Source organism: Pezoporus wallicus, unplaced genomic scaffold (genome assembly GCF_028554395.1).
Source record: "Pezoporus wallicus isolate ANWC-B61680 ecotype Strahan unplaced genomic scaffold, APGP_CSIRO_Pwel_v1 contig_2908, whole genome shotgun sequence".
Classification (NCBI taxonomy): domain Eukaryota; kingdom Metazoa; phylum Chordata; class Aves; order Psittaciformes; family Psittacidae; genus Pezoporus; species Pezoporus wallicus.
This window is the reverse complement of record NW_026642179.1, coordinates 4,794,620-4,811,796: the sequence shown is the minus strand read 5'-3', so window position 1 is coordinate 4,811,796 and position 17,177 is coordinate 4,794,620. Positions and strand designations below refer to the sequence as shown.

General features: G+C 36.8%; 1 protein-coding gene across 3 annotated transcripts in view; it reads left to right on the top strand.

Moving 5' to 3' along the window:
* The window catches only part of ERC1 (ELKS/RAB6-interacting/CAST family member 1), a 290,910-nt gene that overhangs the window by 109,152 nt on the left and 164,581 nt on the right, over nt 1-17,177 (top strand). For 2 of the 3 annotated variants that reach the window (XM_057428028.1, XM_057428029.1), the window contains 3 exons: nt 1,695-1,832; nt 3,146-3,286; nt 4,410-4,550. In XM_057428028.1, coding sequence (XP_057284011.1) covers nt 1,695-1,832; nt 3,146-3,286; nt 4,410-4,550 — 420 coding nt within the window. Of the gene's footprint in view, nt 1-1,694; nt 1,833-3,145; nt 3,287-4,409; nt 4,551-9,323; nt 9,360-17,177 lie in introns of all 3 variants that reach the window. The other variant, XM_057428027.1, reaches the window with a different exon arrangement.

Here is a 17,177-nt window from a genome sequence, read left to right as displayed (position 1 = left end):
GTCTCTTGTGTGTGGTTTGCTCACAGCAGAAAGTCACTGCAGTATCCCCTCTTCAGCCAGTTGGAGCCTTTGCGAGAGCATTTCGCCTCCAGAAGTAAACATGAGTCTAAGAATAGCTCAGCCTTCTTTGTAGTATATTTTCATGGTTGGCTGTCTAAACAGCCAGCCTGTCTAGACAGCTGACGACACTGAAAGCTCCTAAGGTCAAAAGCAGCCACATGGGCTACTCCTGGGGATGTTACCCCTTGGTAGCTGTACATGTGTACACTAGAACTCTTTGGTCAGAATGAATAGGGATCTTTCTGAGGCTCCATGGGCTACAAGAGTGTGTTACTAAGGCATTAAATAATAGATATGAGTTATAAAGAAGGAATTTTCAGTTCTTGTCATTATTTCTGACTCGCATGGTATGGCACTGATTATGGTGTTTTGGTGCTCTTCAAAATTTGTCTTGTAGTGTCATTTGTGTTGCACCCAAATCTAAATTTTGAGCATAATAGAGACCTATGAGTTTTTTCTAATAGAAACTAGCGATGAAGATAAACCAGAATCAATTTCAGTTCATTCTTTAAAGAACAACAAAAAAACTTTATGTAGTTGTTCTGCTATTAGTAATGCATAGATTGTGTACATAGCTGGATGTAAGTTTACACATGCTTGCATAAGAGAAATAAAAAAACTGGCATGAAGGATCTTATATCAGAAGGCTCCTCCTATGGCCATGAGTTACAGAGGAATGTTAGCAAGGGATTCCCTGAATTAGGTTGTTCTTTCTCCTAGCTTCCACTTGTAACACATTTACCATTATTTGTGACCAGATGTTCAGCCTTCTGCGAAATCTTTTGCATTTATCATTGCGGATCTAGACCATTTTCTAAGTTCCAGATGTAATTTTAATAGAGATTAAAAAAAAGACAAGAAAAGAAAAACTTGTCAACAACAACAAAAAGGAATCAACTGAGAAATCTGTATGTGGTTTAGTCCTTTGCTGATAAATTTGTTTTCAACAGGTTACCATAATGTAAATGGGTGTGTTTCTTGTGATGTGTATGTATGCGTAAAATGGGTTTAGCATTAGGTCTTCTCAGTCTGTCAAAAGATATATTCAGAACTCATATAATGGATCGAATTCTACACCTGCAGAAAATGCGGCTAATATGTTTTCTACTCGGGGGATGGTCCTTTGTGTTAGTCCATCATACAGCAAATTACCATGTAAGATGAAAAAAGCCACATGCCAGTACAGTAAGGAGTATGACAGTACCAAAGGAAATACTTAAAATAATACTTCTTTGCAACTTCTTAATTATTAAGTGCCGTTTTTGGTTTACATTTACAGTAATGTTTTTCTCAGTTTTTCCTTTTATATTGTTAATACATTGATCATCCTTCAGTCATGCAGTGCCCAGCATCCTCAGAAATGAGGAATAATACTCTTTTCTTTCTGTTTTTCTTGTGAATATTATTTAGACTTTCTTGCTCTGAATTCTTTGCTGATTATCAGAAAGGTTACTGATTCCTTATTAATATTTGATGGTTTTGGTGCATAGCTTGATGTTTTGATGTAGGATTACAGGAACTAGGCCCTTGCCCAATTCCTTTGCTTTAAGAATATTTTTAAGAGTTTACGCTCCTAAAATGATTTTGCATGCTTTTGCTTGCTCTTGTCTTAAAATTTGTTCCTGCTCTTTAAGATTGAAAATCTACAAGAACAGTTAAGAGACAAGGAGAAGCAAATGAGCAGCTTAAAGGATCGAGTGAAATCCTTGCAGGCTGATACCACAAATACTGACACTGCCTTGACTACGCTGGAAGAAGCACTTGCAGAAAAAGTGAGTATAGAAAGCCTAATCCCTTCCTTCGAAAGCTCCTTCTACTAATAAAAGCCTGCTTTTCCGTGTGTTTTCTGGGCTCTATACAAGACATCTCTAGTACTAAGCCTCAGTGACATCCTTTGCCGACTGAGGGATGAGTGTGGAGGCTGCAGCGGTGGGTCCCTCAATAGAGGGCACTGCAGGATATCCATAGAGCTAGCCCGGGATACTGCCCCCCGCCCCTGGTACCATGAGCTGGGCAGGAAGGCAGAGCTGAGCCACAGCCTATCGCTCTGGTCATTAGCTACTTATCATTTTGTGTGGTGGTGGAAGAGCTTGATGTTCTCACAGTCATCTCTTTACATGGTGCATCTTTGGTATGATTGTGGAATACCTTACAGTTCAACTGTAGATTCTTCTGCTTTTTGCCCTTTCTTTCCTGCCTTCCTGCCTTCTTCTTTGCTCAGATATTTTAAGAATAAATTAATTTTTCAAGTTTGTTGTGTGAAATGGAGTTTTAATTCACAATACTGAATTAAAATGAGCAGTTATCCTGATAACTAACATTTCTTTATGCTTGTTCAACTCTCAGGAGACAGATGACTGAGGGAATAGCCTTGTCTATTCTGTTTTAGTGGGGCAACCTTTTGGATCTACTATATATTTTTTTCTTGATTCCCAGAGAACCAGGGTCGCAGTTCCTTTAGACTGTCAGATTCTATAAATATAAAGCTGTGGTAGAGCCTTCCTGACATTGGGGGATTCACTTGCATCCCTTCAGATTACAAGATAACTAAAGCTCTGTTGATATCTGCTGTACTGGAAAGTTATTTTACTGCCCTTTCTTACTGTATATTGGTCCTGGTGTCACATATGCACTACAGCTCTTTTTCTGAGTAGAACCACAGACTTAACCTTCCATTTTGGCAAAACAAGATTTAAGTAAGGAAACAATATATAATGTATCCTGGTCTAAGTTAATTTTGATTATCAGAACCAGATAAATTGTGTTGGACTGTTAACAGTACGTTGAAATTTCAGAGATACAGAAAGCCTGGTATTTCTTAGCAATAAATCCATAGATTTCTCAAGTTTCCTCCTTTTTGTTTTATAATCATAAGAAAAAGAAAATGGCAGTGGTCTAGTGGGGAGGTGTCCTTGCCCATGGCAGGAGGGGTGGAACTAGATGATATTAAGGTCCTTTCCAACCCTAACCATTCTATGATATCCTACATTCCTCCTCATCTACAGTATGTATGAAGTGTTGTGACACGAAGTCTTAAATGTTGAACTTAGAAGGATTTTCTTCACAGAGTGCTTTCTTTTTTTAGGAAAGGACCATTGAGCGCCTAAAGGAGCAGCGTGACAGAGATGAACGAGAAAAACAGGAAGAGATCGACAACTACAAAAAAGACATTAAGGACCTGAAAGAGAGAGTCAGCATTTTACAAGGAGATCTCACAGAGAAAGAGGTTGACCAGCAGGATAAATCTGTTGTGTTAGAATTGTTTGTTGTATATGTGTGTCTTATGTTTGAGGTGAAGAAAACCGTTCCTTTATAGTAGTGGTCCTTCAACAAGTATATCTGGTAAAATAGATTGTTTGAGACATTTTCCAGGCATAAACATTTCAGAACCACCTGTTTATGGATAGCACACAGTCCCCTTTGCAGCAGTTAATCATGTTAGTAGCAAATGAGCAGCGCTCAGTGATAGCATTTGCCGAAGGTCTGCTTATAGGCAGCTGAAGGCAGAGAACAAGCTTGTTTCTGTCTAAATATAGGGAGGAAAGGACAGAGGCTGGTCAATGCTGCAGGTGCTAAAAGCATGCAGATAATGTTTATTCCTTTATGCAGACAGTATAGCTAGTTCTTTTGACTCTGAGAAGTGTTCTTTTTTGATAATTAAATTGCTTGTTGGTAATGAGCCAGTTGGTTAGAGAAATTAACCTAATTGTGTTAGAGAAATATAAACATTCTCTGTTCCTCTCTTGGAGTTGTAACATTCAAATTTACTTACTGTCTTTTTCAAAACGCAATCGAAGTAGAGCAATACAAAAGAAAAAGCTTGTATCCAGGAAGTGCTAAGATTTTGTCTACGTGAAAGGCAACATTTGACAGGAAAAAAACATTAAAAAGGTTCACAAAGCAAGAAGTTGAGATGTCTTTTGGTGGTAGGTAGCATGAATCAGTTTCACCCCATAGCAGCAGTATATAGAAAAGCTTTGAACAGTCAGTTTTAGATACAAAAGCCAAATCAGCTATGCGTGTATGATTTTTAAATAGCATTTTAATTAAAACCAGATTTTCTTAAACATGACTGAAATATGAAACGCAAATTCCCATTTACAAAATCTTCCATCTTTTAAAAATTATTTTAAAATTAATTTAAACGAGATTTTATTCTGATCCTGAAAACCTGAATTAAATCAAGCTGTCTTAAATCAGGCCATGAACATCCTGACAAAATACATTGTTCAAAGTTGGGACCTGAACACAATATGAAGGGATAGGAAGAAAATAAAGATCAAAAAAGAAACTAGTTATTGCACATCAAGCATATTTACTTGATAGTTATTTTACATCTTTTATTTTAGTCATCATTACTGGACCTGAAGGAACATGCTTCATCCTTAGCTTCATCAGGACTGAAGAAAGATTCCAGACTCAAGACACTAGAAATTGCATTGGAACAGAAAAAGGAAGAGTGTTTGAAGATGGAAACTCAGTTGAAGAAGGTAATCTCACTTCATATTTAAATATGTGGTGTAAACATTCAGTGTTGGACAAATTTGCCATGTCTACATAGAAAACTTTGGGTCTCAAGTTTGAATTCTGTGAATTGGTTTTCAGCAAGAACTGTGAAGTTGTGTCCATACTACAAGATAAGCCTGTCAGAAAGTAGCTTTCAGACACTGGTGCTAATTTTGGATGTCATTTACATGCAATAAAAGCGCTGTTGATTTATTTACTAGGAATTAAATACTTAGTATGCTTCACTACAGTTCATAACAGTAATGGTGCCATTAAGCTGGTGTAACAGCTGAAAAATTAGCAGCTGTATATTTCACATATAAATTATCAATGTTTGTAGGTGTTAATGTGATAAATTCAGAAGCATGATTGGCCCAGCCCATAAGTATGCATAAAATCAAATGAAAAGAATGTATCACCCGTGAAGTGTGTGATCTTTTGTTTTAATCTCATTGCCAGTTGCAGCTGATACACTGCTAGGAATTTGCTGTTCAGAAAGTAATATTCTATTACAAGCAAATTAATTCGTTTGAACAGAATCTTTGGGTTATGTCTGCATTGCAAGCCTTTATTTTGTCTCAGAGTAGCATTAATACTACACTGTTTAGAGGAGCATTAATTTGGTTTTAACTGATTTTAAAAGAGCAGATGGTGAAGAAAGCACAAAACACGCCAATTGAAATAGTGATAGCACTTCTATTTATAAAAACGGAACAAGACAAAAAGCAACATGATTTCTTAAAGAAACTTGTGTCTTGGATTGTGGTGTTCTAGCTGTTTCTTTACATCTACCCAGTAAAAGGAGGAGTGCCCATGCGGTAGTTTGGAACTCCGTCCTAGTTCCTCAAATTAATGTGGGAACAAATTTTGAGTCACCAGTTAAGACCTGTTTAGGATTTCTGTTGTGTGGGTACAAGGTGGGTGTTAATGCACCTGAGAACTCTGTGTAAGTGAAATTTACACACATACTTGTATCTAGACACATGATTGTCCTTCTTTTTATTTCTGTTACACAAAAGAAACAGTTCTGTTATTCAGCATCAACAAAGTACAGCAGCAAGAAAAGGTAGTTGTGTACATTTAAGTAGTCTCACAGGCTGTTTTCAGTGTAGCGTAGAGCAGGTATTTCAGAAGTCCTAAAGGACCCTTTAGTTTGAATTCTCTGTCATGAATTGCAGTTTCGCCATTTGTCAGTGTGTTACTAGTAATGAATTGAAGAATACATTGTAGCTAAGATTTGCCAGAGATTGTTATAGCAATTGGATGATAGTTTGTAGGTAGACAACTACAGGGGAGAACATTGTTACAGTTACTCTAATTTAAAAAAAAAAAAAAGTTACTAACTGGGAGAGCACCTAACAAATAGGTTATGAAAAACCAGTTGTGGAAATTCAATCAATTAGGGAATATGTCTGTATATTTAGCATTTGTTAATGTACTGCTTTCTGCTGCTCCCCCTGAGATCACTTACCTCACTATAAGCAGTGAGTATATCAGTAGTTTAAGTGGGTGTGGAGGTTGACAAAAATCTAGTCAAGCATTGCTGGCTAAAAGATGAACATGCAGTTAATTTGTACTGTGATGACAGCTCTTCGTTATAATTCCTTTAGGGCCTACCTCTGCTTATTCCATTTCAGAGAGGATTATGCTTAATAGCTAGTATCCAGGAACATTGCATAAGGACACTGAGCCACTTCATAAGACCATATATTTTTGTAATCTGATACCTTTTTTTTTTTTCCCCCAAGAGGTAATTAAGCGAGTGACCCTTTTCATGAGGGTTAAAATGGGTAAATAGCTCAAACGTTAAGAGCACTATTAACTGTACAGGACAGCTATGGAACAAATAACTGTATTCCTAATTTGGTTCTGAGAAAAATAATGAGTGTAAATTCATTGCATTGTACATACAAATAGATTTGCATCTTCCAATCCAAAGAAGTTCTCGAAATAATTCAGTCAGGATAGTTTCAGTTTTACAAGCAAAGAAAGTTGATAGCATGCCATTACCTATGTGCATACAAAGCCCTTCCATAGTACTCTGGATATCTGGTCCTCTTCTTCAAGCATCATTGCTTATTAGGGCATTTGGACCATTGTTTCCTGTGCAGAGACCCTAAAGTGATCTCTCACATCCTACTAAGACAAAATCATAAATATCTTGTTCCTTTTTTAAATACTTTGTCATGTTGGCCTCCTGCATTCTTTTTATTCAAGGGTAAATTAAAGTTCAATGGAAAGATTTTTTTTTTTTGGTGATAAGGCAGTCCACAATGGCTTATTTATAAAGGAATGAATGTTCTAGGACCCAGTTATGATTACATGTAACTAACCATGCATTTGCTTTCCTCAAGCTATAGGAAAAAACCCACTTCTACCAGTGATCCTCCTTGCTTTCTAAAACAAAGTCACAATTACTCTTGGTTACTCAAGAAAAAGTAGTTAACAACCACTTGGATGTTTTATACTTATGACTAAGTTTAGATATTTCTTTAATAACCTCTTTTCCAGCTGTTTTTAGTTTGCCAATGTATTTTGTCACTTGCAGAAAAGAAGAAAAATGTATTTTTAAGGGGCTTTCTCTCTTTAAATACACTGCAGATATTTGTTCAGGCAGTCTGACATTTTCAAGGTGCATTAATTCCTTGTCATCCTTGAAACAATTATGAGAGAGAATCCAGCTTTTAAAACCTTAGGTTTACACATCTGCATTGTTAACAATTGCAAATGACTGTCACAATTAACCATAAAACTAATGGCTCCAGAAAGCATTCAGTCTAAAGCTGAATTAGAGGTTTATTATGTTGAGTTTTATTACATTGTCTTAGCACTCTTTTGCATAAGACACGCAGGAAGGACTCTCTCATTTAGCTCATCAGAGCAAATGGCAAAAAGCTTATTCTTTTAGGTTATTTCCCTTACAGTTTGGACAGAGATGTGTCCAACATCAATCTTGTTTCCCTTGCCTCTTATTTCCACTGAACAGTTTGAGTACTTTCAGTTAAATCTATTAGCCTTAGAAGTTAAAAAGCTGACAGAAGAGACTAAATGGGACTACTGTTAAGCCTTTAAGCCATTAGATAAAAAAGATTTGGGCAGCCCTTGGAAAAAAAACCTTGCTACTCTCTAAACAGAGAACTTCTGAGAAATCATAAACAGTGCAAGCTTCCACTTTTTCTGTAAAAGGGGTTTAACTTTACACTAAACTGAAATATTATTAAACAACTGGAGTTCGGGGGTCCTGGTATTATTTTTCTTTCCATGTAAGAAGTCTCCAGTGTCTGACTCTAGGTGTCTGCTGTTCATTGTTACTATTTCTCTTCTTACTAATGATGACTTTATATTGATCTCTGTCTCAGCAAATAAAACTGCAATGTTTATCATATTTGGGGTTGGGTGTTTTAATAATGATACCATGGTTATGTAAATCATTACATGGCCTGGTGTCCTGCCTTAAATAGTCTCCTTTTTAGCTGAGATGGAATCATTAGAGGGAAATCACACGCAGGGAGTTCTCTTCCTGTTTTTCTGTGAAGTGTTATTTTTATGTGTGGTGGTTTGTTGCTTTTCTGGTTTTTTTTTTTTTGTTGTTTTTTTTTTAAATTGGGAAACTCATTTTTCAAACTCCTATTTTAATGTAATAGTTTTACAGTGAAAAAAACTTTCTTCTAGTTGTTTTTCTTCAGGATACTCACTTTTTCTGTCTTGTCTTTCCCATTCAATATGCTTTGTTTCATTCTGGTTTTCTCATCTGGGAGAGGCCAACTAATACAACAATTTGTTCCGACAAAGATGAGCAGATTTTTGTCTATCTTCATTTCCACTGCATAGCTTTCCTCCCTATAGATATTTTCCTTATTTGAAGGGGATCAAGGTTAGAGAAAAGAAAGAGTCCAAAACCATATTTTAACAAACATCCCCTTGGTGCATTCTAGGAACTTTTCATCAGAGAATGTTAGCAGTGATTCCCTGCCAGGAAAATACCTCTAGATTCAACAGGCTCACTCAGAGGGTGCTTTTTTTTCTGCTGTGTTGTTCTTCCTTCAAGTTCTGGAGGCTGGTATCTTTCAAAACACAGGAAAAAATGACTGAAGCATTGACCCAAATTCTGTGTTTCACAAGATTTAGCTCAGCTAGTCTAATACGGGCTCTGGTGCTTTTTATTTTAGTTCACATGAATATCGTGCCACAACTGAAAACATTACTGGTAATACTGGTGGATAAGGTAGAAATACTATTTCTTGTTCTCAGCTGATGATCTTTTTTTTCTTCAAAGAAAGGATGATAAATGATGTACTCAGAATAGCAACCTAGAAAGGAAAAGGCTACCATTGAAATCCGGATGTCTTTAAAAGTAAAAAGCCAGCAAGTGTGTTTAGCGTTCTGATAGTGTCAGTTACTGAATTAGTTTTCTAAATCATTTAGCTGCCTTGTAATTGATGTAAGTGAAGCACTAGAAATTAAAGTCCTTCTCAACCTGTAAAACCCAAACACAGGGCTACATTAACTGTGTGAAGACTGAGAAATCAAGATCAAGTTTGGAACTTGCAAAGGGGTATCTCTCCATGTTTGTCATGTTTCAAAAGCTCATTAGTAATGCATGCTATAATCACAAACTAAGATTCTGTCATCTTAGTAAATTAATGTTGTGGTTATTATTTTAAATTCTTTTCTCGTTGCATCTTTTCTTTTTCTCTCTCACACTATTCCTATCCCCAACTTTCCCCATCTTTTCCTGTCTTTTTTTCTCCTTTTAGCACCCTGAAGTTTTATTGAGTCATCCATCCAAGCCAGTAAGTTCCCTGGCAAACTGAGAGGCTGTTGCCAGCTCCATTTAATTATCTGTGTTGCATGTGTATTCACCTGTGTGCTTGTATGTGGGCCAACATAGAGTATACTGGTGAATTACTTCAGTAATGGGTATGGATAGTATAGATAAAAGCAAAATTCTATGATGTCTGACCAGTCATGCTCAAAAAAGCCTTCTGAGATGCTTTTATTTTATGGCTGTGTTGGTCTAACTTCATTTTTGTTCAGACAGCTTAATGTCGTGCCAGTGTTTTTGTTTCCCTTTGCTGCAGTTGCTTGAAGTGTCCTGTAGCTTTTCTTTCATCTTCATTGTTCATGCATTTTTAGAGCAAGAATGTAGAATTTCCATGCAAATAAAGCTTCTTGTGTGAAAGAATTTTGTAACACCATGTACAGCAGCACATAAGAAATAATATTTAAGCTGTGGCAAGTAAAAGATTGCTTAAAAACTTGTGTAACCATTAAGCTTACTGGTACTGTGTCAGTTTAATTTTGGATCCTATTACCAGCCTTCTGTTTGATGTCAAAGAGCACTCCTTTCAAGGAGTGTTTGTATAATAATATCTTGACACCGTAAATTACGTAATCCAAGGTGGTTTTCATCAGAGATTTCTTTTGTGACTGTGTGCATAAAGAAATTGTGTTACAAAAGTTTCATGAGTCTGGTATCTGTGTTTCACTTGACAATGATCAGGGTAAATGTAGCTGTATCCTGACAATCATTGTCTGAAGGTCACAGGTTAGCTGGTGCTTTTAATAGTTCAGGTTTTGTGACACACCATATTGGAAATTATTTTAATGAAGCAGATAATGCATTTATGGGCCTAGATTTGGGAAAAGAGTTGTGGTATGCAGTAGGGAAAATTATTTTCATAGGACTATCAGAAATAACAATGAATAGTCAACTGGGGCATAAAAACTCCTCCACTATATTTTGAGTTATTTATTCTATATAAAACCAGTCATTAATAAATATTCTAAGATATTTGGTGCACAAAGATTAGAAAAACAGATTTTTTTCTTAAAGGATATAAGATTAGTGGAGATGGCGTTTAAAGATTTCATTATTTAGTATTTCACAACAGAGGCTATTTTTCCCCAGAGGTTTTGTGTGTTCAGGTCTGAAATGCAGATTCAAGACTTTTCTGGTAAATTAATACATTCCTTCACTTCAGAATAATTAGACAGTCTCCTAACCTGTGGATTACACTGGTACAGTCGTTACTAAACTTGAGTAATGCATCCTGTTAAATAGGATTTATGTTTTTAAATGTTTACATTGTTTCATTCAGTCTGAGATTCTGTTTGGTTTTGTGTTTTTTTGAAAGAAACTCTCAGCCATAACAGCTTACTGTTTTTAAGACCAAAATGTAGAAATATGTTAGTGTTATTTTTTTTTAACACTAGTTATTTTTTATTAAAAGATTTGGTCCTTTTACCGGATATTTTTGATGCTCCTCTTTAAATTTATCTAAATTGGTTAAAAATGAAATGCATTCTCTATTTGTACATGCTCAGTAGAAAGATAGATTTAGGGATGAAAGATTCTACCTGCATTGGTTATACCCCATCCTGAAGATGGAGCAAGAACTTCCCATTGCCTCTGTCCATTACCACAGTCTCTTCTAGGTCTGGTCATTTGAACAGACAGCAGCTCTGCTAAGTAGACTATTCTCCAAATATGATGGTGGTTCCAAGCAGCTGCTTGATCATATAGAGCAGAAGCAAGAGTCAGCATCGTGGTGTGCAGAACGGATCAGGACAAATAATCTGTTAAGATTGGAAGTTCATACTGAAAGTTAGCCACTGGGAAGATAAAAACAGATTGGATTTTTCTGGGTGAATGAGTAGCTAGGATTACCAGGAAATATGAAGAAAGGCTGAGAGAGTTGGGGTTTTTCAGCCTGGAGAAGAGAAGACTCGAGAGACCTTATAGCAGCCTTCCAGTACATAAAGGTAGCCTACAGGAAAGCTGTAGATGGACTTCTTACAAGGGCATGTAGTGACTGGACAAGGGAGAATGGCTTTAAACCGAGAGTTTTGGATTAGATATTAGGATAAAAATCTTTACTGTGAGGGTGGTGAGAGATGGGAACAGGTTGCCCAGAGAAGCTGTGGATGCCTCAACCCTGGCAGTGTTCAAGGCCAAGGTAACAGGGCTTTGATCAACTTGGTTCAGTGGGAGGTGTCCCTGTCCATGTCAGGGGGGTTGGAACCAGATGATCTTTAAGGTCCTTTCCAGCCCAAGCCATTCTATGTTTCTGCAGTTGTACTGAATCTGGGACTCAGTGAAAACATAGTATGAGGATTGGCTTGTACATGGGTAGGAGACATGGGGCTACAGGCGCTGTTGGATAGAACTAACTGTGCACAGAAAATGCCTCAAACCTGAAAAAAGGAAAACGATGAGGAGCACTGGTAGGTTAGTGGAATCTGATGGGATAAGTGGAGTGGAATTTGAACCTGGCAAAATGATATTGATAAAAGGGTGGGGAAATGATACATAGTAAAAAGGGACTGTACTTGATGCAAATAGGTGGGGGAATTTGTGCCCAAGAGAGCATATTCTCTATGAAATCTTTTATAGCATGCACAGTTTCTGAGACTCCCCATTACTTGGAAGTCAGAAAATACAAGATGTGGGAACAAACTGTATGTGATACGGCCAGCATACAGGGTAAGGTGCAAGAGTCTCTGTGGTGGCTTTTAAAATTCCGGTCATATTGATGGTCCATAACCATGTCAGAATCATCTCACGCAGTAGAAAATTGGAGGGGTTTTCCCCTATTTTCTTACACTTAAAAAATTAAAACGTATCTACTCTACCCCATTTAGAAACCTTGTTAAGATAACATTAATTTTGAAGAATTAAATATCCAAAAACTAGGAAATGGTCAATGCAACATTTTGTGGCCTTTCTTATTTTTTCATTTTGAAGTGTTTGTTACAGCATTTATAACTTAATTATTTTATGCCAGACTTTTGCATTGAGTGAGTAAGACAAGATATTTCTGTATCTCAGTTTTTCACCTGCACAGCAGGTATAATAACACATCCTTATTTCCCACTGGTGATGTTATGAAGTGGTTAGTTACCATTTGCCAAGAAACAGCTGACAGCACAATAGAACAAAAACTGGGAAAATACTTCTTTTCAGTGTCATTTTGTAACTTAGAGTAAACAAGGCATAGAGCCATGCACTGAATATCAAAAAACCAAGTACTGATTATCTGATTATTGATGAGTAAATCCCTTCTGCACATTGAGTGAAGCTCTGTTTCTGTAAAATAGTAGCATATGTTCAGGTGAGCAAGACCTAGTTTAGAGGAGACATGGGTAAGGGGGTTGAAGTATGTTCACAAAGCAATCAAAGAAAGCAATGGGCATTTCCCTCCTCTTTGCACACTCTGTGTTGGCATAAATTCTAAAGAGAGCAAGTTGTTAATGTTTATTAACGACTATGGGAGCTCATATTTCTGAAGAGATCACTTTTTTTTAATAATGAGTTCTCTTAAGGCATCTCCCTGTTATTTACAATTTGAACCTTCTTTATGAAATTATTCCAACCAAATACTTGCTTGTTCGGTGTCTAAATTTACTGTCACGTTTACAGAGACTAACCGTTGAAAAGATTTTGTCACTAAGATAACAAGCAACTCTTTGTGACAGACTCAAGTTTTCCAGTATATAGTATATAAAAGAATTCACTTTTACTTCCAGGACAGCCTTTTTGAAAAGCTGCATTACGGTATGTGACTTTCAAAGCATTGGAACTAAAGGGAGGAGCAAGACTGGTTGGTTTTCAAATTTATAATTTGATGAACTAATAAAGACACAAGAGAATGCAGCGCACATGTTTTATCATTTGAATTGCTGCCTTCACGATAGGAAAGGTGAAATCATTATATGTGTTTCTCTTTTGCAGTAAATAATCATAATACAGTTTTGTATTTATGCATGCTTTTATTATTTTTAGGAGACGTGAGGCACACTTGGAAGTAGGAGGGTGGATTAAAATGGGATTTCAGATTCTTGGGAACTTCTGTTTTGTGGCCAAAAGTTCTTGGCAACGTTTGTATGTGAAATGTTAAACTGAATTTACTGTCTCAATTCATAGGTAAAAGTAGAAAGTGTTTGCAGTGAATTATTTGCTGTTTGATTTGGTTAATCTTTTAGGAATAATGATTTGGAATTTTAGTCATAATGTTTGGAATTTTTATTTACATTTTAGAACTTTTCAATCAGATCTGTGCTATTGTTTTCTACCCTGCTTCTGGCATGCTTTAAGCTGTGTAAGGCTACCTTGCCTCTTAGTAAAGAGTTTTTTGGCACAAGAAATAATCATCTTTGAAAATTCCTTTCAATGTGTTTAGTCTTCCTCTCCTCTCCATCTGTAAATAGTGGTTATTTCTGTGAAACATTGGTCATCTTTGTTTTAGTTGTAGAAGTTGGCTTTGTCAGCTGATTTTCTGTGGAAGCAATACAAGATATAGTACATTTATCTGAGGAACAATCACTCTTTCTTTTATTCTTTAGGTACCTGAAATATTCACCCGATCACTTACCACATTCCAGAAGGGAAATGATGGCTAAGAGCAAAAAAGCAGAAAGCTGTTAAACCACCTTTTAGTTTGTAGCTCCTCTTAAGAACTTTGAGAACATATCCGCAGTAGTAGGCTTAAACTAAGTAGTAAGGTTAAACTATTCTCAGAGCTGAGCCACTTAAAATTTGAAATTAAATTAACAATGGCAAAGATTAATACTATAAGATGAGCTTTGCTAATAAAACATAGCTTAAGAAAGTGCTGTTTTCTGGCTAAACATGACAGTGTTTCTTATGCAGACCAGTGCAGAATCAAACACGCAGGTTTGATTGTGCTCCTGAAAACAGCTTCAGTTCACCTTTTTGACTCCACACAGGAACAGACGTGGAGAGCTAATGCCAGGGTCAGTAGTAACAGTTAAGAGGTTTAAGATAGCCTGTTATCAGGTAAACTCAGTGGTCATACTTATTTCTCATTTGTCACAGGAGAAAGTGCAATGTTCCCTTCACCCTAAGCAAGCTAGTTTTTCAATTTATTTAATCTTTATCATACTTTTATACCTTTTCACATTTGTCTGTAACTACATTAAGAGGTTGCAGATTTAGGAACACTGTCTCAGGCAGAGCTAAAAGTTTAACCCATGGAAATGCACTTCTTACAGTCTCAATAACAGCAGAAACTGTCTTAGTGCATTTATCACTTTATATGTCGATTCTGTTTAAAAAATCAAATTACTGCCTTATTTTGGAATTTTTGTACACCTTTGGTGGGCAGGGGAAGTTGTGTGGGTTTGTTTTTTTTCTGTGAGTATAGGAATTCATTATTTGTGTTTAACTTTCTTTTCGGTTAGAAAAAAATACTGCTGAATTATTTCACACAATGTTGCATTGGGAAGGTAGCCAATTTCATCTGTTCCAGATCTTGATGCGAGTTTGTGGGAAACCTCTAAATGCATTGGTTTTCTCTCCTGTACAATAAATGAATCCAGTAGGATTTTTGATACGATCATGTGACACGTATTTTGTACATAACCCGCAAAATGGACCAAAATCACTCAGTCAGTAATTCACAACTCAGGAAGTGGTCTCCAGTTTACACCATATCAAATAACGTTCTCTTTGTGTTAGGTGAAAGTATCCATACTTATGTGCATTATATACAAATAATACGTGTTACACTAATAATTTATGTCATGTAAATAGCCCTTTCGTTCTACAAGAACCAGACACATGGACTTGTTGGCTAATTTTCTGAAACAGAAAATTGATTTCCTCTTCTCAGTAGTGTCTCTCGGGTTGTTGTGGAGGTACTTTTATTAACACAGAGTAATATAAATCAGGACTGTCCTGGCAGTAGAATTGCATTAGGTCTTATAACTTATTTTGAATTAGAGAGTTGAGTAATCCAGGCTAACAGCCTAGCTTTGCTGTTTTTTTAAAGAAGTTTCTTGATTATCTGATTATGTATTTTGGATGACTTTAAAGAGCCTGGAGGAGTATTTGCTAAAACAAACAAATAGAGATGTTTGAAAAATACCTAAATCTAGTACAGAAGAATTCAGGTTCTGTGTCTGGTGAAAACCAGACTTAACTCTAAACATAGTGTCTCTTCAGAGAATATGGATGCCCCAAGTAGACTTTACAGATGCCTCCCAGTAGGTTTATAGATGCCCCTTGAAAACAGGATTCCCAGTTCCTTCAAAGCAGTTATTTGGGAGGGAAGGATGGGGATTTTGTTTGAAATTTAGGAATAGTTGAAATAAAACCAAATATTTCAGTTTTCCTGCGGGCTGGAAATCCCAGTAGGACATTTCAGGAACACCCACCAACACTCCCCTTCCAAAGTAAAGTATGTTCCCTGAGGCTTGCCGCTGTTTGTGGAACCAACACACTTGTCGATCTCATTGCTGCAATGTCCTCCTGGAGTCTGAATCATCTTGGCAACATATTAATTAGACTTGTACTTGCTGTAGAGAGCCCTTTCCAAGAGTGTGTGATTTGAAGTGCTTATGGGGCAGTAAGGGATCTGGAAGCATCAACAGCTTTCACTACAAAAGGCTTCTCAAAACTTTCAGGCTCACCAGGGATGCACTTGGAGCCGGGTCTCAGTCAGAAGCTCAGAAGCAAAATTTTCAGATTTACAGCTCAGTAGTAGAGAGTTGTCAGGGTTTGACTTGAAAGTCACTCAGAAGTAAGGATCCTTTTAAGTCTTCCTAAATGTATTGCCTCAGGAAAGGGTTCTGTTCTATGGTTGTTGGGCTCTTCTGCTGGGATCTGATCAGGAAATTTGGGGATTGCCAGACAGTTTATTCTAGGCTAAAATACTGTGCAGGTTGTCCAGCTTCCTGGAATTCCTGCTTTAAAAAAAAAAAAAATGAAAACCAAACCAATTTAGCATCAACCCTCAGGCAGGAGAAGTGTTCCAGTATTTGAGAAACCCAGATTTGTCCCGAGGTCATAGTCCCAGAAAAGCCTGGTATCGAGACATTCCTCAGTCCTAGAATGTTCTGCTTCGAGATTCTCTTGGATTTCACTAAAATGTGGCTTTGGCTTGAATGGAGCTAATTAAAAGCAAGAGACTTCAAAGCAAAAATGCTGGGGTCGATGAACAGATATTTTCCTCCAGTCTTATTTTACTGAATAATTAAGCTGATTTGGCCAATTGTATTTTTTTTCTGTTTGGTTCTTTGGAAGCAGCAGCTTTTAACTCTGAGTTTTATGCTGCTACAGTTCTGTCCAATTACCTTTAAAGGCCACTGGGTCTATCGGATTTAGACTTACTGTGCTTTGGAGCAGAACATTGGCAGCTTGTAAAACAACTTTCCAAAGCTGCACATAAGGAGGGGAAAAGTCTGTAGTCTTATTGCCTGTTGTAGGCTCACTTCAGACAAGAGAAAGGTCTTGAGTTTGCCGGCAGTCTTGGTTGGCAGGATATCTCCACCAAACCTGTTCTTCACTGATGCAAAAATGAGCAATTCTGAAATACCTTTAATTGACATCAAATAGTGGTTCAAGATACAAGAGCAAAGGGTCAGGAGAGAATGGATAGATAGTCCTTAGTCTGCTGGTTTGAATTCTAGCGTAAGTGCTACCTTTGTCTTTGATATGCTTGGGAACAGTTGAATTAATTTTACTAATACATGGGTGCTTTTTATAAAAAAAAATTAAAAACAAACAAACAAACAAAACCCCACAAAAAAAAAAACAAACAGAAACACTCAGTCCTCTGAGGCTTTTTGTCCCCCAGTTATTGAGAAAT